Consider the following 23594-nt stretch of genomic DNA (forward strand, 5'->3'; position numbering starts at 1 on the left):
GTCATAATGGTATAGGTATGATGCTCATATTGAAATATATATCTTTCTTATCATAGATTATTATTATTATACTGTTCAATCACTAACATAATATCAGTATCGGTACATTTACAAACAGCTGATCACTGGTCCAGCCCTGACCTACCACAGTTAGGCTCCCCCTTCTTCATGGACATCCGTGTCCCTCTGATCTCGTTTCCATTGAAGTCCGCACACCAGCAGAATCCTGTGCTAGAATTACACTGCATCCTCTTGAAGTAGCCTTCCACAGTGCACCTTGGCATTGTGGCGCCCAGGAGTTTCCCTTCCCTGGCCTCTTTCTGGGCGAGGTCACACGGGGCCTCAGCCTGGAAGCAGCAGCACCACTCCTGTTTACTGAGATGTGAGTCGGCGTCCGTGTCACATGAGTTGAGGAATGGCCTCATACAAGCTTCCTTCTGGTTGTTCTCCATCACTGCCATCTCGTGTTTGTCCAGGTGATGGTCTTGGTTCTTGTCCAGCTGATGGAACTGCCACATCACTGACTTGACACAGTGACACTTTCCATCTACAAATTCAAGAAGAGCACTTGTTATCAAAACATGTTCTTTTCAATGCAGAGGAAAGAAAATATTACAAATTTAAATGTGTCTCTCATTTTGACTTATAATGATAATTTCCTTGAAAAAGGTATGCTGATCATTTTAGCCACATCAGTTTATTACAGCCAAAACAACATTAGAGGTTTTACAATTTATGCCACTTTAATTCAATTATTTGATGATTTATCATTTAAACAAACATTTGGAAATGACAGTTAATTCCCCAAACAACAAGGTACATCAACTCCTCACTTTACTGAGTTTTGTACCCACCTTTTTGAGGTTCGCTCACACTTCTCTTTGAGACATGGCCGTGGACCTTCTCCTCATGGTGCTTCTCATGAAGTGTTACAAACCAGCCCTGGAGGCGAACAGCCATCTTTTCTAGGTCCTTCTTGTCACAAACTAAATAAATCAACAACATTCGTAATCCACTTACAATCTTTACAATAAAAATATACAGAAAAAACTCATGAAGAAGCCATCACATGTACAATGTACATATATATGATTAAATGTAGGTTTTATTAAATTAATGAAATTAATGTTTTACCTACAGAGTGTATGCTTTATGATATAAATCTTAGTGAAATAATTTTCAAAATGCCATTAATTTGCACAGTTTTGATACAACATCAAGAACATATAGATGTGACTGCATGTGAGATATATTTAAACATTATTAATCATATGTCCTACAAAATAGATACATGTAATTATGTTAAGGCAATCAAAAGTGGGCCAGTCAGAATAGAATATTTTAAGATATTAATATATTACAGTGTTGAGGGATGGACAAAATGATTGGAATCCATTTTACCTGATTCAGAGGCTGGTTTAGGAGCCATGTGTTTCATCAATTCCTGAAACGATAAAATCCATTGCTAATTATGTTATACATACCTTCAGATACAATTTATGTAAATGCAATCTTTCACAAAATTTAAATGTATCGAAATACATAAACTAAACATGATTGTAATTTACATACTTCTAATGCATTAATAAATTAATGCATTTTCACAATACAATCTTTAGAGCCCCTACCTTTTGCCAGAACCCCTGACCCAAGTGCCATGAATATCACAATGTTGGTAGATAGCTTAATGCTTATTACAATCATGTCAGCAGTTGACTGTATGATGTCAAGGAGGAAAGAGTAAATCTTTTTGGGAGTTGATTTAAATCAACTCTCCTATGCAGTTACTCAGGCAAACCGAAAGTGAAACAGTGTTTGGACCTAAGCACAAATTAACACCGCTGACAACGTTTAGTTCTAATCAATAAATTCGATGTAATGAGTTCTTAAGCATTGTTCTTCAAGGAAACTCATTTATAGATACCTTGTAAAATAGTCAGACTTTAAATGGTACGAACAATTTAGATATTTTTTGAAGTCGTACATTTTATGTATTCCTACGCCAGAGTTCAATATAGTCTCGTTCAACCAGACGTTCGGCTGTCTCCGTAAATCTCCGACAAGCATAAAGTCTCTCTTGCTTGTCGGAGATTAACGATACAGCTGAGAGTCTGGTTGAACGAGAGTAGAGTTCAATTTTGCTTGGATCCATACAATTTCTCATAACTATTTCCATAACTAATACATAGTTTGATGGAATAATTCTTTGAATATTACACAACATGATTGATAATGGATTTTCACGAAATTCTTGTAGGATTCATATGTGCGTAATTCAAATACTTATAGGAATTTAATTGCCATGCAAAATAACATATCGTTGATTTTAAAATAAATAACAATCGATAAAATCAACTCCCATCAGTACTTTGTTTAAGATTGCATTCATTTTTATGGTTTGATGGTCTTGGCCCCACCTCTCAGGCCCTTGGAGGGCAGAAGCAATGAATTTCAAATTTTGAATCCCCTTCACCCAAAGATGCTATATGCAAAAGTTGAAATTGGTTCAGTGGTTCCAGAGAAGAGGCTTAAAACGTTCAAAAGTTTACGACTGACGAACGATGACGGACAAAAACAAATAGCAATAAGTCACCTGAGTGACTCAGGTAACCTAAAAAGCTTTATCAGATACACGCAAGATCACTAACTCCTATAACTCTAAAGTACCCCATTCACCTTGGCATCCTCCATCTTTTCTAACAGGATCCTGTCTTTGGAGACCTTTCCCTGTTAAAAAAAATAAAAGTCATTTCTCATGTGAAACTTTTAATACCTTAATAAAATCTACTATGCAAAAGATATTGAATACATTCATCAGATAAATCATACATGTATGCAGCTTCCAGATATTCAGTGCAATAAGCTTTTCTTAATTCAAAATGGAAATGCCATTACTAGAAGCAATTAATTCTAAAAACATACAAGTCAGGAACCATTGGAAATAAATAGCATTTTAGTTTTCTTCCTAAATTTTTTATTTTAAATCTTTTAAAGCCATATATAGAAGTTGATTAAAATTTTCTTTTGTTTAAAAAATCATCAAAAACTCCCTACTTTTGGAAAATCGATTGTCTATTAGTCAAATTTTTACAGATACTGTTTATGTCTTTAACCATTACTGACTTGTCACTTTTTTACAGTCCAAATTAATCTCAGTATATCACCTTTACAAATCAAAATGGCACTATAATTAAAACATAAAATATACATCAACATACTGGATTCCTTCGTTTGTGAACCATGCCATGCTTGTTCTTCAAAATATTTATTTTATCTTGATATTTTGAGAACTCCAGTGCTTTCTTTTCATAATAATCCAGTCCATGCTTTTGGTGCTTGCTTAGCCTCTCCTGGAAATGATGTCTCTTATTGAATCTGGCATGTTTGCCATGCTGGAAGTTTCTTCTACCTAAGCGGCGGCTCTTGCGCAATAGTCTTCGACTGCAATAGCAAAAGTATTGACAAATAAATAAATCAGTTTTACTACCTACAAATAAATCTGCATCATTAAGTACATGTAAACCCTAGAATCTTAAACTTTTTTATGACAATTGTGAAAGGTTGTGGTTTTTTTTTAAAGTTTCCAATCCAATATCAAGTGAAGTCAACCACGCCATTATACATGTACCATCAGCAAGCCTGCTAGGTAAACAATGTTCTAAATGCCATAATAATAGAAGTGCATTCTGAAGTTGTATGTGGTTCATGAATAAACTTCATTTTCTTCTTACTTTGTTTAGTTAAGAAGGAAGATAATATCAGCATGTTATTTCTTTTACATTAACGTGACTTAAACTGGGTTAACATCAGGTAGGGTTTCTAGTGAAATGTAGCCCCAGGTGACAGACAAGAGACGAGCTTCTAACTGACACAGATCAAGTTACACCACATTCAGGAGAGAGAGGCATGATTACATGGAACCTTCTCAGTTAGCTTTAACATCTGTACTTCAAGTCCATTCCTCGTAAGGTGCTACCCTATCTAGTTACATCTTATCCAATAATGTTACAGAATGACACACATTAATTCAAAATTATACACCATGTACAACAAACTTAATGACATTAGATATATTGGCCAGGAAATACAGGAATAAAGTGATTCTAATGCATACAGTGTACCTCTTATTGATGTACCTGTTCAGGTGTATTTGTACCTCACACCGTGACAGGGGACCAAGACTCACCTGTCTCTTACTATGTGTCTAGCCAAACACACTGATTTATCAGTTCCTTTTTCTTTCACACAAACTTCATTTTTCTTACATTCTTCCAGACATGTTCCTGTAAATTGGGGAAAATCTATTGACATCATCTGAATTTGTTTTAAAAACTACTATTAAAAGCATTTACTGGAACCTTTATTACAAATGGTTTTTATGCTATAATAGATACTCAATTAGCATTGCTTTTACAGCCTGAGTAAAAAATGCAAGGTTGTTAATGGAAAACATCTTTGATAAATTATGTATCCCTCTCAATTTTCAATTGATAAATAAAGAACCAGGGCACATTTCTATGCATTTGGGAGGTGTTGTGTTTTTTAGTATTTTTTCAATTTGTTGAGTCTCTGGGTTACCAGATGACTTTAGAGACCAATAAATGTTTTCAACAGATATGAGTTTAATGCATCTCAAATGCTTATAGGTGTTGTTGTATGGTTTCCAATTTTGAAATTGTTAAAAACATTTTTAGATCTAAATAAGCAAATTTCATTTTTCGTTGCAATGAAATATTTTGTTTTTAACAGACAAAATACTAATACTTTAAGGATTTGCATCAATTGGCATTGATATGGTTCGATAAAACTTGACAGTTTCCATGTGTGTAAGCACACTAATCCTCAAGTAGTGTAAAGGATGGGCTTCTTAATTCAAGAAGCAAAAATATTAATTTTCCCAACAGTAAAATACTACAACTTAGACTGCTCTAACAAACCCAATCATTATTAACTTGTCAATTAAATCATACATTCATCATGAATTGGACCTTGTCATTTCAATCATTAAAAATAATAATTTTGTTTACAGTGTATGTATGATTAATATTTACTTATTTGTTATCATAGGAAAATATTTATTTTTAAATTTGTGTTCAAAACAGTTATTCAATATGAATTAGCTTTCCAGTCAAAAAACGATTGAGTAACTAAATATGCCCATTATCTTTAACATCATTGAATAGGATTCTGGTAATTTCTGAATAAGAAATCTTTACACCTATGATGATATACATACCGGTATAAATAATATTATAGTGTATAGAGTTTGTGACACTCACCTCTTGTAAACCATTTGAATTTCAGGGATTTATCTGTATGGAACTCTTTTTTCCACATTTTCTGTTTAAAAAAGGTTATTAATTAGATGTTAAACTTTGCCATCACCAGAATTAAATTTTACTAAATTGTTTTTCATGGGAATCTAGTAGGCATAGTTGGTAATCCATACTGCATGTTCTGAACATATTGCATATTGTAATGTATGTAAAATAAGTGAACAAACTACAGAGGTTCAAACACAAGTTTTGACAACTTACAAAGTTCTCATCTTAGATATACATACTGTATGCAGGAAAATACCCCCATTTAATTTTCGCTCCTTTCCCACTCGCTGTCAGTAGGAATTTAAGAATAGACGAATTTCAAATTTTTAATTATATATCTCTCTTTAAACACAATGTTGTTTGGAGGAATTCAAGACAAGACAAAAATGTTTGCAAGTGAAAAAGAATGAAAATAACCATAGTAGAAAATTGATAACTCTTCTTTAATTGATAACTCTTCTTTCATTTGATATTACTATAAATAAATGAAGTTATTAAAACATATATAGGAGAGTATTTAAAGTTAAAAAGGAGGTAATTAAAAAATGAATAACAACTATTATCAATAAAGATATTTACAGTATAATGGGAACTTTACTTGAATAAACATATATTGTTCATTGTATTTAACAAAATTTTAACAAATTTTAGGCAAATAAGGTATAGGACGAGAAATAACTATGGTTCAGACCAAATACCCCAAAACTGAATCAAAAATACATATATTTCAGCAATACATATATTTTAGCAGTATCAATATGGTATGCATAATCACAGCAGAAATAAACTAAAGTGAGAGGGGTCTCAGTACTGTGATCAGATGTAGAACAAAACTATTTCACAGGATTTGTACTGTACATTTTTAATATAAATAATTAATTTTTATAAAATTTCCTATTAACTCATAATTAAAAGGTCCTTTAGAGTAATGTGCGAGTACCCATTATTGCCGATTGTTATGAAAACAAGATTTCCGCTAACTATTTGTTGTTTTTAGCTACAAACCAAAATAAATACATTACACAATTTTTAAGACACTATAAGAGTTGGGAACGAAGAAAATTTACTTCAAACATCTTGGAACTCACCGTAACAAAGGTAAGCCTACGAAAACATATCTCATTTGTATCCATGCGATGACATATGCCACTGAATAATATTTACCTCTGTGTTATGATATTTGACCAAAGTAAGCAAGATGCCATTTCTACTACACAATATTTAACAAAGAAAACCGAGCGTCTGCTTACTTGTAAGACGCCATTTTGTCTGCAACCTGAGGCGGATCAAAGATTTATCCCCGCGCACCTGCGGTGTAACTTAGAGGCATTGCTTTTTAAATTCACACACATTATTTCTTTTACTGGACTCATTTAAATTTATTCTAAAAAAGCTTTTAATAAATAAACAATGCATTTCTTTAATTTTTAATCATTTGTCCCGACACATGTGAAGCAAAACAAATGTTCCTCCTATTGTGTGCATGTGGTAGCTGCAGGACTGTAGCTCCCGGTCTGAAAAAAAATCGGATGGACAACCTGGGAGCTACAGTGCCTACCATAGGAAAAATCTGCAATTTACGGCGCACAACAAACTGCGCTAGTTTTGGACTTATGAACCTTATTTTCACATAAATTCTGTAAAAATAATTGGTACCATTAAATTCCTCGGTCAATTTGCTACTGATATCCTCACTTAACTTGCCTCAGACTTTCTCTTAAACATGATAACCGATCTCGGAAAATGAAGTATGTTAATTTACGTCGAGATCGAGAGTCGCCATTTCTAAATGTACCGTAAACAAACTTGCACCACTATTAATTACAGGGCTTATGATGGCGTTTAAAAGAATATCAGAGGCAAGTTAAGTGACGATATCTGTAGTAAAATATCCGAGGAATTTTTTGGAATCAAATATTTGTACAGAATGTGATTGTAAATGAGATTAATCAGTCCAAAACTAGCGCATTTATTTGTGCGCAGTAAATTGCAGTTTTTCACTATGGGAGGCACTGTAGCTCCCAGGTCGTCCATCTGAATTTTTTCAGACCAGGAGCTACAGTCCTGCAGCTATACATGTGGCTGCAGGGATTTCGAAAACAATATTGCTTATTATATGGTTGAATTGCGTTTATGATATAATTTTTTATGTTATATTCTTACATTTATTTTTTGCTAGATTGTTTTAAAATTTTGACCTTTTTACCGTTTAATTACTGAAAAATGACGATAAGATATGAGCGGCAATAATGGGTACTCAAATTCCTGCAAATCTAGGATCAAGGACGGGGTTTATTTTCAGCCAAAAGTAAGTCTATATTGATGAAAATAAAATAAAAATATTCACTCAAATTAAATAAATGAACAGTGCAGAGATCTGCATTGAAATTTTTACATGACAGCTTACGTGATGAGAGTAAAATAGAAAAACTTGTGTATTCTTCGGCAATAATGGGTACTTGCACGTTACTCGTACAGCATCCAAAATTACAAATACAGCTTTTTAACAATTTTGAGCAAAAGATACATATATCCACATTCTAAAATTACACTGCTGAAGACTGTTATAATACAGTTTGATATTGTTTAAAGAATGGTTCAAAGCTATATATTAATTGTACAATTATAAATAGTTTGAGCCGGACATGTTAAGCCTACCAAAATAGGCTCAGTAATAATGAATGCCTTGTTGGTTTGAAATCTAGGGATCATAGATGAAACAATGCCTATTAATATAACACTTTCACAACACAGCTGCAACAAACATTACTTATCAAAGTTTTACATACTTTGTAATGTGCGGTGGTTTTTAAAGAAAGATAATTTCACCTTTTTGAAATCTTTTCCATGAAGATTAGCCTCTAAGACTGCAACCCAGATAACCAACAAGCACAGCACAACTTTCCCGTCCATGTTGACGTTCCTATAGGTGGCAGGGGATAGTTTTTTTGGTCGAGGAAATTTGAGGCAGATAGTGCTCATATATGAGATTTAATTTTTCAGTGGATTTTTAAATTTGCTAAAATTGGTTTGCATTCAGGGGACACATGGTCCCGACTCTTGAGAATTTTTAAACATTTCAGAATAAAACAAGTACAACTTACATATAGCACTATAAAGAAAAGCCAGGGACGGTCTCAAAATTTTCTGAAAAATTGCCCTTTTTTCACATTTTCACGGGTCCAGAACCACGCTCCAGTCCCGAGCAACTGCCATAAACTACCATAGGATTTGTAGCTTAATGTATACCCATGCAAATAATCACCAATTGATGGGGGGTCAATCACCTTCTTTTCGAGTGACATTTCGTGTTCTGAACCCACCCTACTTTTCAAGCACAAAACCGAAAGTGAAAATTTTGGCCTCAGTTTCGCATTTTTATTCCATATCTGATGAAAAGTGCTACCAGTATTAAAGTGTCATATATCAATGAAATTGACATGAGCTCCTCTATCCACAAAATGAATGCAATAAATATTCTAGCAATTTACACCCCTCAAATAACCAGCCAAACCCCAGGTTCTCCCTTTATTTCAAAATTTTGACCGGGTCTTTCCTTCGAAACTATCCCCTGCCACCATACCAAAGTTGGGATTGGTCACCGAAAACTTTACCAACTTTGTGTGACGTCACATGAGGTCATGGTAGTGAAAATATACGTTTTAAAACCTTTTTAAACCATCATAATGAAATTTACTATACTAATTTCATTTAAAAGGATCAAAATATTGAAATCTGATAATAAAATATTGTTATTATATAATAAAAAAGATTTTATTCATTTAACAATTCGGAATATAGGCTTAATTCAGTTTTGATTTTTATATTTGTGTTGTCGTCGGACAAGCGTTTGTGTATGGGTGAAAATGAGGTTGAATTGTTAAGCATGTTAAGCACTTCAAGATAAAGAAAATGGCAGAAGTTACTAAAAATTCAATGGAAAATACAGAAAATGAATCAAAATACGCCAACCAAAGTGACAAAGGAGGAGATGGCAATACATTATCTGACAACCAGAAAGAAAAAGACAAGAAGGATTCAAAATCCTCCGGCTCTATGCCCGTGATCGGAGAGCATTACCTTGTGAGACGTCCAGACGGAACATGGCGTAAGTCAACAGACGCTATCGGATTTTTGGAGTTTCACTTCGTGTAACCAAGTCTAATTTGCTAATGAAATGTCTTAGATTGATATATGTACTACTATGATACTATTTATAATATGTAAACGGTGTGAATTCTAGACGTTTCGTGACCAAGACGGTTCGTGACCCGGACGTTCCGAGACCTTATAAGATTTTTCGTGACCAAGATTATTTTTTGCGTAATTAATAATGTAATACAGTTAATCAATTCCTAATAAATCAGAGGAAATGCGGATTGATCGTACGTGATATCGTGAGTAAGTAAAACTTTTTCATGGATGATAAAAAGTAAGTTTAATTCGTCATTTTTATATGATGTTTAATTATTTGATTAATAAATCTAAATAAACTGTAGCATTGTAGTTATAACATAATATGAAATTAGTTCTATCATGTCGATGATAATATGGTATTCCGGTGTCTTTTCATTAACGTTATATAATGGATACCATTGTACATAGTGTGTATAATTCTAACATTTCAAGACTTGTACCCTTATCATATTTATTAGGAAGTTGTCTTCATTGTCATTGTTAATCATATAAACCCATGTTTTATGTTTTAAGGCTGGGTGGACATATTATGCATTTAGGATCATATCTTATATATAATTAGTATCTTGTTGCTTGGGTGTCTTTTTTGACAATAATTTATATATTTCTTCTTCTCATCGAAGTCAGTATAGTACAATGTACTAAAAAACCCACTGTGACAGGCATCCTACCTTCTTTATCATTGACTTGGCCATGCGCGGATCCAGAAAATTTTTCCAGGGGGGGTCCGAAGGATAATTGTGTTTGCCAGGGGGGGTCCGAGGCATATTTTCGCGATAATTTTACTATGTAAATTTAATAAATTTTCATTTTCCAGGGGGGGTCGGGACCCCCCCCCCCCCGACCCCCCCTCTAGATCATTATTTAACATTATGAAGGAAACAAATTCAATGATAAGTTGTACTCATTTAATATTTAATAAAGCTATAACAGGCATAGAAACAGTAAGACATGACATTATTTAGAGGTAATTAAATCTGTGAAATAACAATACTAGTACTGCATCTACAAACAGCTATAAGCACTACATATCAAAACATAATGCATATTCAAAATCAGCATTACACATCAAAACATTATGCACATCAAAATCAATCACATGCGCATGAACAAATAACAGTTACATAACAATTTTGTTATTTTAAATATATGTGTTTATAATGTAAAAAATATATTTTACTTACCATTCATGTTGTCTTCGCTGTTGTCTTCTTGAAGTCGCAAGAAAAAGTGACATTGGGAAGCCCATGTGTTAACAAGGTCTCTTCATTAACCTCCTCATAATTAGTACCTCACCCCTAGCTTCTATGTGTACGGGTAATACACCGTCTAATAGCACCTAGTAGCCCCTTCCATGTATACTAGGAATACCCCGCTGTCATCTTGTTGTTTTAGCAATTAAAAGATAACACATGCTTAAGTACAGTACCTTTGATTGTGTATACGTAATTATATTACTGTTCTATATAGGAAATAAATTAATATGTTTACAAATCTACCTTATTTCTTCGTGTTTATATTTAATTATTATATTAATCATATATATCCTCTTTGTAGTTAGTTGTTTTTAACTGCTTTTATTCACGGAATAACGTTACGTGAATTTTTTTTTGTCACAATTGCATAATGGTTTTGGTTTTGTGTTTCTTCGATGTTTTTTTTTTATATATGAGTTATGATAATAAAAAGATAACGAGCTTTAAAGAAATATTTATCAAGTCCCTAAACGTCGTAATGTAGGTCACGAAAGATCCAGGACCCGAAAGGTCTGGGTCACGAAACGTCTTGTGAACCAAGTCACGAAAGGTCCGGGTCACGAAAAGTCTTGCATCCAACGGTGTGACCGTTGGACCGAGCGCAGATTTAACACAGTGGAGTTTGATTTTTATAGAACTAAATTTATTTGAAACGTACACAGTAGGATCCGCCTGGTTGCCTACTCAAATCATTCGTCAAAGTTAAACTAAACGTCGCGTGCTCAGTCTACATTATGACGTCATATTTCAGACGTAAAACGTTCAAGTTTTGTCTTCGGAAATAGCCGAAGAGAGTTACGTGATTCCGAATTTTTTTTAATTTCTTCTTTTATTGTTCATCAATTTAATTCATATGAATGCCAATGTAATAAAATTGAATACTTTATTCAGTATCAAAAAGATCAGTTCCTTGACCTTAATATTTTTATTTTCCATCTGATAATTTGATAAGACATACATAGAACAAGTCGTATTTCTTGATTGAAGTGCTATTGAAACTTATCTGGTTTCCTTTTTAATTTCTTTTAATTCAAATTACGTTCTATTGAAACATTGGAACTTATTTAATTGAGTTTAAGGACAATAAACATCGACAAGTACCAGTCAATCAATGATCGAACTAACTTTTTATAAACAAAATGGCTGCCAAGATGGCGGCGCCCAGGGCTGGAAGAAATTTTTTTTGGCCTTAGTACCCCTGATTCAACTTTCATTTTTCACTGATTTTCGTATATATACGTGTTACCATTAATCCTCGCTTCGCGAGGCGGGCTTTGCCCGCCTCTCGCTGCGCTCGGTATTATGTGTCCGGTGCTACTCTTTGGGCAGGTGCAGTAAAAATATATAGCATAGCATTTTCAATGAAAACCATTATACCATACAACATTTCAAAAGCTAGAGAATTTGCCATTATGGTCATTGGCATCAGACAGGGACATATATACTAAGTATATACGTCCCTGCATCAGAGTACAGACTGTACTCTGATGCAGGGACTTACTTTTTCAATTTATTGGAAACAGCTCTATATTTTCCGAGCTTGTCATAATCTTTTTCCATTTTAGGGGCTTCATCGTCTTTAAATATGAACTATACTGTACAGTTCATATTTAAAGACGAGAAAGCTCTAGTGCTAAAAAAAACAAGGATCTTAAAATAAAGAGTAATTTATAGAAATAAACATAAATAAATAAACATAGAAAACAAACTATACCTTCTGGTATGTGACCAGTTCTTGCTAGTGCATTGTTACGTCATTTTCCATAATAATTTTATGTGTTGATAAAATGATGTAACAATGCACTGGTAAGAAATGATACTTGATGAGAACTGGTCGCACGCCAGTATAGTCTGTCTCTTATTTTGATTTTTAACTAAAAATGTATAAAACAGACACCATAGTATCTGGGAAGTAGAATTTCAATCAATATGTTAATATTTTCTTGTGTCTTTGTCTGTAAAAAAAACCAACAACCTTGAATTGATTTTGTAGTGTATAGTCCAATACATTTCATCAATGATGATCTAAAATCAGAGGATTCCCTTGTTTTTTATGATATATGATATCTCATTGTTTTGTTGACACAATTTTGATAAAAAAAATGAAGAAGAGTATAAAAGAGTTCTATGATTTTTCAGTTAAATACTTGGGAGATACCATGTCCAAAGCCATTTTTGATAGAGGACAACTAAAATAGCTTAATAAGAATTATGTGATGCTATCAGTTTTATATCTCACCTGAGACTGAAGGATCAAGTCATCATTTCTGAGGTTGTCTTTGGCATTGTTATCGTACACTTTTCATCTTCGTCTCCAAAACTACATGTACTGGGCAATTTCAACAAAATTTCGCACAAAACATCCCTAGGGAAAGGGCTTTCAAGTTAATCCAGGTCCCTTTTAAAGGGGAGGTAATTAAGAATTGTGTAGATATTTTGTATTTGATACTATAAAGATGGTCAAATCTTTTCCGATTAGTGATGGCTTTTGTTGCTCAGATGAGCAATGTGGCCCCAGGGCCTCTTGTTTTTATATAGAAGACCTGGTATGTAAAGCCTCAGTTTGGAATTTCCCCAAGTTTAGATTTATAAACATTTAATGCTGTGCTCACTATTACCAATTATTTTGTCTATAGTCAAAACAAATTTTTTGTTTGTTTTGGAAGAGATTCTAAAATTCATCATTTTGAATGTTAATGATACTTTGATTTTGCACTTAAAGTGAATGTCAAATAACTCTAAATTCTTTGTAGTTTGAATTTCTGCTCTTGGTATATTTTAAAAATGAAGTTTGATATTCTGTTCTCAGATGCAGCAGAGATCATACAGAGCAGAGGTAGCGATCATGGTAGTGGAAAGCACGAGTACTATGTACACTACGAGGGATGTAAGTATGAGAGACTGTTAACAAAATCATAAATATTCACTTATTTCACTATTGTGCATGCAGTTGATAATACCGGTAGTCTTTTTATGAAATTCAATCTGCATTTGCTAATTTTCATGTAAGCAATGTTACATTGATTCTAAAGTTTAAAATCCTTTCATCCTGCAGAATCATTTTTTGATATATAAACTTGCACATAGCCTTGCAGTAATGGATTAAAAGAATTATTCTGTTGACAGTTAACCGCCGTTTGGATGAGTGGGTAGAGATTGAAAGGTTGGATTTGAGCAACAAGTTGGAGGACCCTCACTGCAAAATCAAAGACATGTCAATCATGATGACAGACCTGAGTGATGGAACAGATCGCAAAATCACACGCAATCAAAAACGTAAACATGATGAGATTAACCATGTACAGAAGGTTTGTAGTTGTACAGTTATTTTTAAAGATGCATCATACCTTTATCAAATTGGATTTACTGAATCCTTTAAAATCTGTATATTGGTCAGAATTGATCGATAAAATACACGCATGTGTATTTTTATTGACCCTGAAGTCTTTTCTTTTTTGTTGTGATATTAAACAGATATATGTTAAAGGGGCATAGTCACAATTTTTGGTTAAAAATTATTTTTCTGATTTCAATGTTTACAATGCTTCAGTAAGGCGTTTGTAAGAGGCAGCCAAAAGAGTTTCAGTCGTCATATTAGAAGTGAGATAAAGAGCTCACAATTCTTTGTCATGTAAACGAAGCTTTGTTGAAGTGAAAATTTAAGTTTTAGACCCAAAATGAATGTGATAAATGCTAGGAATTATTTGTTTATGCTTAAAACGAATTAGAACAGAGAGATGTCAGTTTGAAAAATAACTTTTACTGGTATATCTAACCAATGTACTGTAAACAAAAACAGGGTGCTAGTCTTAATTACATGACAAAGAATTGTGAGCTCTGTATCTTGCTTATAATTGTATGACTGACACTCATATTTCAATTCATCATTAGATATGTATTTCTAAAGCATTATAAACATTAAAAATAGGAAAATGAATTTTCACAAAAATCGTGACCAAGCTTTTCATTTTTTGTGGGTCCTTTCTTGAGGTATGGGAATTACCCTACTCCTGTTTCTTAAAGCAGTGTGCTAACTTTAAAGAAAACACATATCTTTCTTACAGACTTATGCAGAAATGGATCCAACAACAGCTGCCCTGGAAAAAGAGCATGAAGCGGTATTCATTTTCTTCTCAATCAATCAAATCAGTAATGATTGTAATTCTTTTATTAGCTCACCTGAGCCAAAGGCTCAAGTGAGCTTTTCTGATCACAATTTGTCCGTTGTCTGTCGTGGTTGTAAACTTTTCACATTTTCATCTTCTTCTCAAGAACCACTGGGCAGTTTCAACCAAATTTGGCACAAAGCACCACTAGGTGAAGGGGATTCAAGTTTGTTCAAATGAAGGGCCGCGCCCTTTTTTAAGGGGAGATAATTGAGAATTATTGAAAATTTGTTGGTATTTTTCAAAAATCTTCTTCTCAAAAACTATTAGGCCAGAAAAGCTTAAACTTGTGTGGAGGCATCATCAGGTAGTGTAGATTCAAGTTTGTTCAAATCATGGTCCCCGGGGGTAGGGTGGGGCCACAATTGGGGGATCAAGTTTTACATAGGAATATATAGAGAAAATCTTTAAAAATCTTATTCTCAAAAACTATTAGGCCAGGAAAGCTCAACTTTGATTGGAGGCATCATCAGGTAGTGTAGATTCAAGTTTGTTCAAATCATGGTCCCCGAGGGTAGGGTGGGGCCACAATTAGATACCGTCTCCTGTTATCTTTCCCTTAGAGGGCGCCACACGATAATACGGTCCCCTTCGGAACTAGCTCGCGCATTATCGCATCGGCTTTATTGTATCAAACGTAAACAAATCGCTGTCAGTTCACACGTGAAACATGCCGGAAACTTGTTGCTGTGTACCTGGGTGTAGTAATAGAGGTGGCCACGTTTTTCCATCTGATCAACTGAGGAAAAAAGCTTGGATTCATGCAATCAGACGTGGGGAATCCCGTTTTCAGAGTTGGGAACCCTCGTCACATGCTGTAGTGTGCAGATCACATTTCCAAAACTGTGACTACCTCTCGGAGACGGTTTACGGTAAATGTTTAGCTTTTTTATTTACGAAGTGTAAGATAAGGATAAACAACCATTAAATTCCTTTTTTCTTTTTATTTTAATGGAAAATCGCTTCAGTCAAATGCCACGTTTACGTAACGTAGTTATAGTCGTTGATTATATTTACTGTAAAAGATCGAAATGGTCAAAGTTCCTTAGACGATATAACTACATGTATATAAATCCAAATTTTGAGGGTTTTTTTTTTATTTGCTAAGATGAATATGATAGATAATTTGATTTGAAACTTCTAATTTGACACTTTCGCCTTGTTTTTCTTTGATACATTCAAAGGAAATAAACATGCGATTGATCTCCAAGAAAACTTGTGTTGCATATCATTAACACAGCATGATTGTACATCTGCTTGTAAACAAACTCTAAGTACCCCGCTATTGCCTAATACCCTCTGCTGGACACTTGTTAGTTGTCTTATATAAACATCTGGCAGGAACACCCACTGATATTTTTTAGAACAGTAGCTGCCAGTATTACATAACAAACTACTTTCCATAAGCATGATAACAGATCAAAAGATTTGTAAGATCTAAGTATGAGACAGAGTAATTAGATAGTTTCTGTTTGACTTACAGATTTTATTTGAATGGTTACTAAAGGTATTTTAACTTATAGAAATTTTAAACTTTTTTAGGAACCACACCATTAAGCAGACGCCTGAAAAAAACAGCAATCCCAAGCATTTTCCAGTGGATAGATCCTGCAAGTCCCGCAGATATTGCTAGGGCTAGCCGAGCTAGGACAAGGGGGGTGAAGAGAAAGTTAATCGAGATTAATACCACCGAGAATCAAAGTCAAGGCACAGTGTATTTTCAAGACGATATTGATGTTGCAGATGAAATTGTCATTGAAAGCATTCCAACCAAGAATGACACTGACGAGGATTCAAGCGAAGAACAGAAATTTTATTTAAATGTTGAAACCCAGACACCTACATTTCCACCAATGTGTATTGATAATTTTGAGAAAGACGATGCTGGCATTCACTTTTATACAGGGCTTGAAACATATGTTAAATTTTATATGGTTTTAAGAACCCTAGGTCCAGCCGCATATTGTTTGAACTACATCTATCACAAGGTTACAAATATCAGCGTTCCAGATCAATTTTTCCTTGTTCTTATCAAACTGCGTAGACATAGAACTAATTTTGATTTGTCCACTGGCAGATTATTTAATGTCTCAGAAAAAACGGTGTCAAATGTATTCTATACATGGATTCTTTTTATGTCAAAGCAGTGGAGAGAAGTAGACATATGGCCACCCAAATCCCTTGTTAATTATTTCTGTCCATCAGATTTTAAATTGAAATTTCCTAATACTAGAGTTATAGTTGATGGAACTGAATGTCCGATCAAAAAACCAAAACTTCCAAAAACTCAGCAAGCCACTTTTTCGACTTATAAAAATAAGAACACGGTCAAAATATTAGTTGGTGCAACCCCTGGTGGCCTTGTGTCATATGTATCTCCAGCTTATGGTGGGTCAACAAGTGATAGACAAATTGTAGAGCGAAGTAGTTTGTTAAATTTGTGTGATCCTGGAGACTCGATTATGGCCGATAAAGGTTTTAATGTTCAGGATATGTTTGTACATAGAAATATTCAGATAAACATGCCCACATTTTTTAAAAAGAAAAACAGAATGTCTTGTTCAACTGTTATTCAAGATCGAAAGATATCCAGTAAAAGAGTTCACATTGAGCGCATCATTGGACTTGCCAAAACTTTCAAGATTTTAGTTGAACCTATGAATAGTTCAGAAACTAAATTGTCTTCGCATATAACCTTTGTATGTTTTATGCTGTGCAATTTTAAAACTTGCATTGTTCCCTCTTATGCCTAGATAAATTTATCTTTTGCAATCATGTTGTTGTTTTACCTTAATGTAAAATACCTGTATACTAGTAATAAATGAAAGTGAAATCAAAGTTAGAACAAATTTATTTTTGACAATGACAATCCTGATATGACTTGAAAAAACGTTTCTCCAAAAGTGCAGGTTTAAAACATTTCTCATAAAAGGAATCCAGTTTCTTTAACATCTCTGATATGAATTTGTCATTTCTGTCAACTGTGAAAAACAAAATATCAAGAAAAGTATACACAATGAACACACATTTTTGTTTTTCTGCACAGAATAACTGTCCTTGAATTTGGTAATAGTAATCATGATTGGTGTCCAGTGAAAACGTTGTACCATTTTGACGGATGTATGGAACTGTCTGTCTCGTAATCATGCTATTTCTAGCAACATACGGACACTTAACTTCAACAACGGTGTCCTCGTCTATGATCCCATCAGGAGATGACGCCAAGTAAGGGTGTGCTAGGCTCACACATATACCGGTGGGATGTACTGTTTGTCCAGTAATCTCTTCAAATTTTTTTACTGCCACTTTTTCAAATTTCTGTCCATGCAGGATTGGTGATGTACGAAGCCGTAGAGCCTTAGTGACTAGACTTTCTGCCAACTTTTCTGGGTTCGTTCTTTCTGTCATCTTGCATATTCTCCCAAAGACTGATGAATGGATGCGCTTGCACCTTTCCTCATGCCACAAATTACTTAAAGCTTGATCGGCTGTTTTCATGTTCAGAATCCTGGCTTCTTCTTCCGAAATCTTCGTAACATTCAATTGTTGGAGACATTCAAAACTTCCTTGATACTGCAAATAATCATGGTCAATATCAAATCCTGTCATATTGGCTGGAGGAAATGTTTGATAAATTGGGGTTTTACTTATGCCCTTAAATGACAAGCATACATTTTGAAACCAAGACTTGTATCCTGGATGGTTTCGGAATTCCTCTGGCCTTGGATCGAACCCCTCTGGTAAATTACAGACTTCATCACATCCTGGCATATCTAAATTCACGACTTTCATCGGAGAACCTTTATGTGGCTTCACTCTGTGGAATGTCTGTAATCTTTGGGTGCACGTTTGTTCTGTCTTTATACTGCCGTGCTGCTTAAAACATGCACAAGCATATAACGCTGTTGACACATGTTTACAATGTGCAAATGGTCCCATACCAGCTGCACACTCACATTGGCATTTTAATACATTTCCATCTTGACCGATTTCAATATCTATAATGTACACAATAGATTTGGACATTTCTGCTCTTATGGCACCTCTAACATACCAGAGCGAATTGTACTCAGTTGTCCTGAGGTATCTAATAAATCCGTCATTATACAAGTTTTTCGCCTTGGATTCAATGTTCTTGTTGAATTGGGACAAGTAAGTGGTTATTTCATTCAATGGGGATCCAGGAAAACTTTTATCGCTATTTAGGTCTTGATAGGAATCAGGATCAGGTAAATCCATGGTGTAATCCTGACCAGCTGGTTCTGCTCTAGAGCAATGTGCATTACGCGCATATGCCTCAAGTCTGTAAATTATAATGTTTGAAACACTAAGTAAATGCAAATTTGAGATATGACAAATTTTAATTCTAAACAGCAAAGAAAATACCTCTTAAATATGTTAAATAAAATCCCCATTATCTCAGTATAACTTGAATGAAAGATAGCAAACGTCAAAACTAGTTTATCGGCGAGGAAATTCGAGTGAAACTAAAACATCGTTTTTTGTGCTGCTTGTTTGTTTTCTGACCGATCATACAAGCACACTTAATTTAAAAAGAGTATTTACATTACCACTCATCTCATCTAGGTTTTTATGAATAGAATATGCATAATATCACAGCAAACACTCATGATCAAGAGGAGGTATGAACGTGAATTTTTACCTCTCAACAAGTTCTCTTTTCCGTCCCGATTTCTTTGCTCCAAACTTATCTAATTCTAATTTGAGCTGAGGGATTGTCATCGATCCATAATTTTTCGCCATTGCCTTTGTTTTGTCTTCTTAATACATGTACCTCGTCTAAAATCTACTATAATAATGATGCTGATATACATGATAACGTGTAGAGATGCCATATCAGCTGTTTATGTTGGACCGCGTTATCTTGTGGCGACCCCTCGCGGTGCTAAGATAAGATAACTCACTCCGGTTCCTAATTGGGGGATCAAGTTTTACATAGGAATATATAGAGAAAATCTTTTAAAAAATTATTCTCAAAAACTATTAGGCCAGGAAAGCTCAACTTTGAGTGGAGGCATCATCAGGTAGTGTAGATTCAAGTTTGTTTAAATCATGGTCCCTAGGGGTAGGGTGGGGCCACAGTTAGGGGAACAAGTTTTACATAGGAATATATAGAGAAAATCTTTAAAAATTTTCTTCTCAAAAACTATTAAACCAGAAAAACTCAAATTAAAATGGAAGCATCCTCAGGAAGTGTTGATTCAAGTTTGTTCAAATCATGGTTCCCGGGGGTAGGGTGAGGCCACAATTGGGGGATCAAGTTTTACAATCTTTAAAAATATCCTGGGAAAGTTTTCGGTCCAAAACTCAGTACTTAGTGTGAAAGCACAGGTTATGAGATTAAAGGTAGATTTAAGTTTGATGACACCATGATTCCCTAGAGAATAGTGGGGCCACGAAATGGGGAGGGGGGGGGGGGGTTTATAGGAATAGAGAAAAATCTTCTTACAGGTACAACAACAAAAGGGGCTTGGTATTTACCAAAAAAATAAGAGGTGGATAGCAAGATCTACTGTACTCAGTTGTCAAGATATTTTGATACTGTAATGCTAATTTGATCAGAATTAAGGCAATTGTTGCTCAGGTGAGCGATGTGGCCCCTGGGCCTCTTGTTTCAAAAATATTTCATTCAATATACATGGATATTGAATGGGATTAGACAGCAGGCACAGCCTATTTTAGCCTTCTCCTTACATGAAGGTCAAAATGAATATTAAATTATGATTGTAAACATGCACCTGATAATTTACATTTTCAAGATTTTGTGCACCAAATAACCTTTCCAGATCACAAAAGTCAAGTACATTGATAAGATACAGATCGGGAGGTATGAGATTGATGCCTGGTATTTCTCCCCCTACCCAGAGGATTATGGTAAACAGTCCAAACTGTGGATCTGTGAATTTTGTCTGAAATACATGAGATTGGAACGCTCTTACCGCTATCATCAGGTATGTCTGTATTCAATATGGCCTACTGGATTTTATATTACCTAATCTGATATATATGTAGCATTTAGTGACATGTTCTTTACCTTTCTGGCTTAAACTTTACATTCTAAATGTATTTTTACCCCATTTTGGAAACATTATTCCGTTTTGCCGCAATTTTCCACAAAGAGCTTATATTTATTATAAAACTCTATATGGTTGGCAATATGATTTACTTAACACATCTTTCTTTACCTTTGCACTTGTAATTCATTAGAAGCAATTATACACATGTATACCAGCCATTTTTCACACTTTCTCATTTAAAAAAAGATTATCTTTATACTACTTAATGAAAAAATGACATCGAGAAATTATTGGATGAGATCTGTAATTAACATGGGTAATTTTTAACCTCGTACAGAGCCAGTGCATTTATCGCCACCCACCTGGAAAAGAAATCTACAGGAAAGGAACTATTTCTTTGTTTGAGGTTGATGGAAAAGATGCCAAGGTGATGAGCAACAACTGCTAATTATCGTTTCTTGATTTCTTATTATGTAGCTACATAAATTCAACTTAAACAATTATTAAGCAAAATCATTGACTGAAGTTCTGTATTTTATTGATTCAGATCTACTGTCAGAATCTGTGTTTACTGGCAAAGTTGTTTTTGGATCACAAGACTCTATACTTTGATGTGGAACCCTTTATGTTTTATATACTAACAGAAGTAGACAGGCAGGGCTGCCATCTTGTGGGCTACTTCTCCAAGGTAACATTGGGAAACAGTATAAACTACTTAATGTACTGCAGAAATAGTGATAGTTATTTCTTCTGAAGCTTATAGGAGAGATATTAGTTTGATGTAGCTCTGACATTTACAGGAATTCTGACAAACTGTAAGGTTAAAGGGGGTGAAAAGAGATAATCCAAAACAATTGGGGGTGAAAAGAAATAATTCTAAACAATTACCTGTGTAAAATTGAGTATGTAAGATAGAATAATAATATTGTGAACAAAAAATTGTTCCATTAATAAAGTAAATTTTAAAATAATGCACATAATTTTAAAGAAATGTTATTCTTGTTTTAGGAGAAAGAATCTCCAGATGGAAATAACGTTGCCTGTATTATGACACTGCCACCATTCCAAAGGAAAGGATATGGAAAGTTTTTAATTGCTTTCAGTAAGTAAAAATTGTAGTTGAAATAAAAAAAGAACAAGTGAAAAGCTGTCAATGTGACAGCAAACCGGGTTTTCTTTTATGTAAACTGTATCCATAATCCATGTCAACCCTTATCCAGTGAAATGGAGTACCCTACATGTATATGCAACATTTTGCCAAAAAATGACTAAGTTCAAAAGCTAGTATTTTTTTCATAAATTATCGGAAATCAAAATCTTAGCAATATGCACACCTCTGATATATGTACAATTGATCTGCAAAAGAACAACTTCCTATCTTGAGAACTGTAGGAGGAGTTATCCGTACAATGAGGGTACCCTATGTGTAATATTTTGCCAAAAAATGACTAAGTTCAAAAGCTGGTATTTTTTCGATAAATTATCAGAAATCAAAATCCTAGCAATATGCACACCTCTGATATATGTACAATTGATCTGCAAAAGAACAACTTCCTATCTTGAAAACTGTAGGAGGAGTTATCCGTACAATGAGGGTACCCTTTTGGCAGCCGCCCGCCCGCCCGCCATCCACCCACCCGCCCGCCATTTTCACCATTTTAATAACCGGATTTTTCTGTTGGAAAACCCGGTTAAAAATATAACAAATTCTGGGTGTTTTTTTTTTTTTTTAAATATAAAAACAAACTGAAATTAAAGATAAACCATTTTTGTTGTTCTAGGTTATGAGTTGTCCAAACTGGAGGGCACTGTAGGCTCACCAGAGAAACCTCTATCAGATTTGGGCAAGCTCAGCTACAGGAGTTACTGGTCCTGGGTTCTATTAGAAATCCTCCGAGATTTTAGAGGAACATTATCCATCAGAGATCTGAGGTTTGTCATTGATGAAAAGTGAATTAAAATTTTGCATGTAAATGCATCTTTCTTTTGATTAGCAAGACTTGCTGGGGATAAATGTTTTATAGTACATGTAATATATATTGAAATGAACAAAAAATATGTGGCAGTTAGTTTTGAAAGAGTTGGTTATCTTTACTATGTCTGATTTTTTTGTTCTAATTTTTTTTTGTATGTTCGTTGACTTTTTTAATTGTGATCAAATTTAACAGTGAGATGACCAGCATTACCCAGAACGACATAATCAGTACTCTACAATCTCTCAACATGATCAAGTATTGGAAGGGCCAGCACGTCATCTGTGTCACGCCGAAGCTTGTAGAAGAACATATAAAGAGTGCACAGTACAAACGTCCAGTATTGACTGTCGACTCTTCCTGCCTTCGCTGGGAACCACCGCGCAAGAGCCAGAAACTCCTCAAGAAGTGACAAAGGAAATAACATCAAAAAAGACATTCTTTGGAAGAATAAGTTCTGGTTTCCTTTCAACCATTGATATCTAATGCCAGTGATATTGATCCAAGGCAGTGCATTACTACAGAAATGGCTCATTGAGAAGAAGAAAAAATTCAGTTGACAATTATATACATGTAACTTGTTTTAAGATTTTGTGCAATATTTTTTTGTCATATTAGTAAATGAAAAAACCCATACAAG

At 34.3% G+C, this 23594-nt stretch overlaps 4 protein-coding genes across 5 annotated transcripts in view; 2 read left to right on the forward strand and 2 right to left on the reverse strand.

The window, feature by feature from the left end:
* The window catches only part of LOC128167458 (proteoglycan Cow-like), a 129092-nt gene that overhangs the window by 1310 nt on the left and 104188 nt on the right, over positions 1-23594 (reverse strand). The window contains exons 2-9 of one of the 2 annotated variants that reach the window (XM_052833192.1): positions 8154-8252; positions 5280-5340; positions 4187-4283; positions 3219-3441; positions 2677-2727; positions 1402-1444; positions 855-986; positions 146-547 (exon numbers count right to left, since the gene is read on the reverse strand). In XM_052833192.1, coding sequence (XP_052689152.1) covers positions 146-547; positions 855-986; positions 1402-1444; positions 2677-2727; positions 3219-3441; positions 4187-4283; positions 5280-5340; positions 8154-8237 — 1093 coding nt within the window. In that variant the 5' untranslated portion in view covers positions 8238-8252. Of the gene's footprint in view, positions 1-145; positions 548-854; positions 987-1401; positions 1445-2667; positions 2728-3218; positions 3442-4186; positions 4284-5279; positions 5341-8153; positions 8253-23594 lie in introns of both variants that reach the window. The other variant, XM_052833191.1, reaches the window with a different exon arrangement.
* LOC128167457 (histone acetyltransferase KAT8-like) lies at positions 9200-23593 on the forward strand. Its single transcript, XM_052833190.1, has 10 exons — positions 9200-9432; positions 13587-13664; positions 13904-14085; positions 14842-14895; positions 20751-20915; positions 21319-21408; positions 21529-21669; positions 21990-22083; positions 22763-22913; positions 23150-23593. The coding sequence occupies exons 1-10, from the start codon at positions 9237-9239 to the stop codon at positions 23364-23366; spliced, it is 1368 nt and encodes a 455-aa protein (XP_052689150.1). The 5' UTR covers positions 9200-9236; the 3' UTR covers positions 23367-23593.
* LOC128167456 (uncharacterized) lies at positions 15479-17708 on the forward strand. The gene is made up of 2 exons (XM_052833189.1): positions 15479-15815; positions 16486-17708. The coding sequence occupies exons 1-2, from the start codon at positions 15614-15616 to the stop codon at positions 17694-17696; spliced, it is 1413 nt and encodes a 470-aa protein (XP_052689149.1). The 5' UTR covers positions 15479-15613; the 3' UTR covers positions 17697-17708.
* Positions 17777-19871, reverse strand: LOC128167455 (uncharacterized). The gene is made up of 2 exons (XM_052833188.1): positions 19607-19871; positions 17777-19246 (listed from the first exon to the last, which is right to left on the reverse strand). Exons 1-2 carry the CDS (start codon positions 19705-19707, stop codon positions 17794-17796), a joined length of 1554 nt encoding a protein of 517 aa, XP_052689148.1. The 5' UTR covers positions 19708-19871; the 3' UTR covers positions 17777-17793.

The sequence above is a fragment of the Crassostrea angulata genome, chromosome 10 (genome assembly GCF_025612915.1).
Source record: "Crassostrea angulata isolate pt1a10 chromosome 10, ASM2561291v2, whole genome shotgun sequence".
Taxonomy (NCBI): Eukaryota; Metazoa; Mollusca; class Bivalvia; order Ostreida; family Ostreidae; genus Magallana; species Magallana angulata.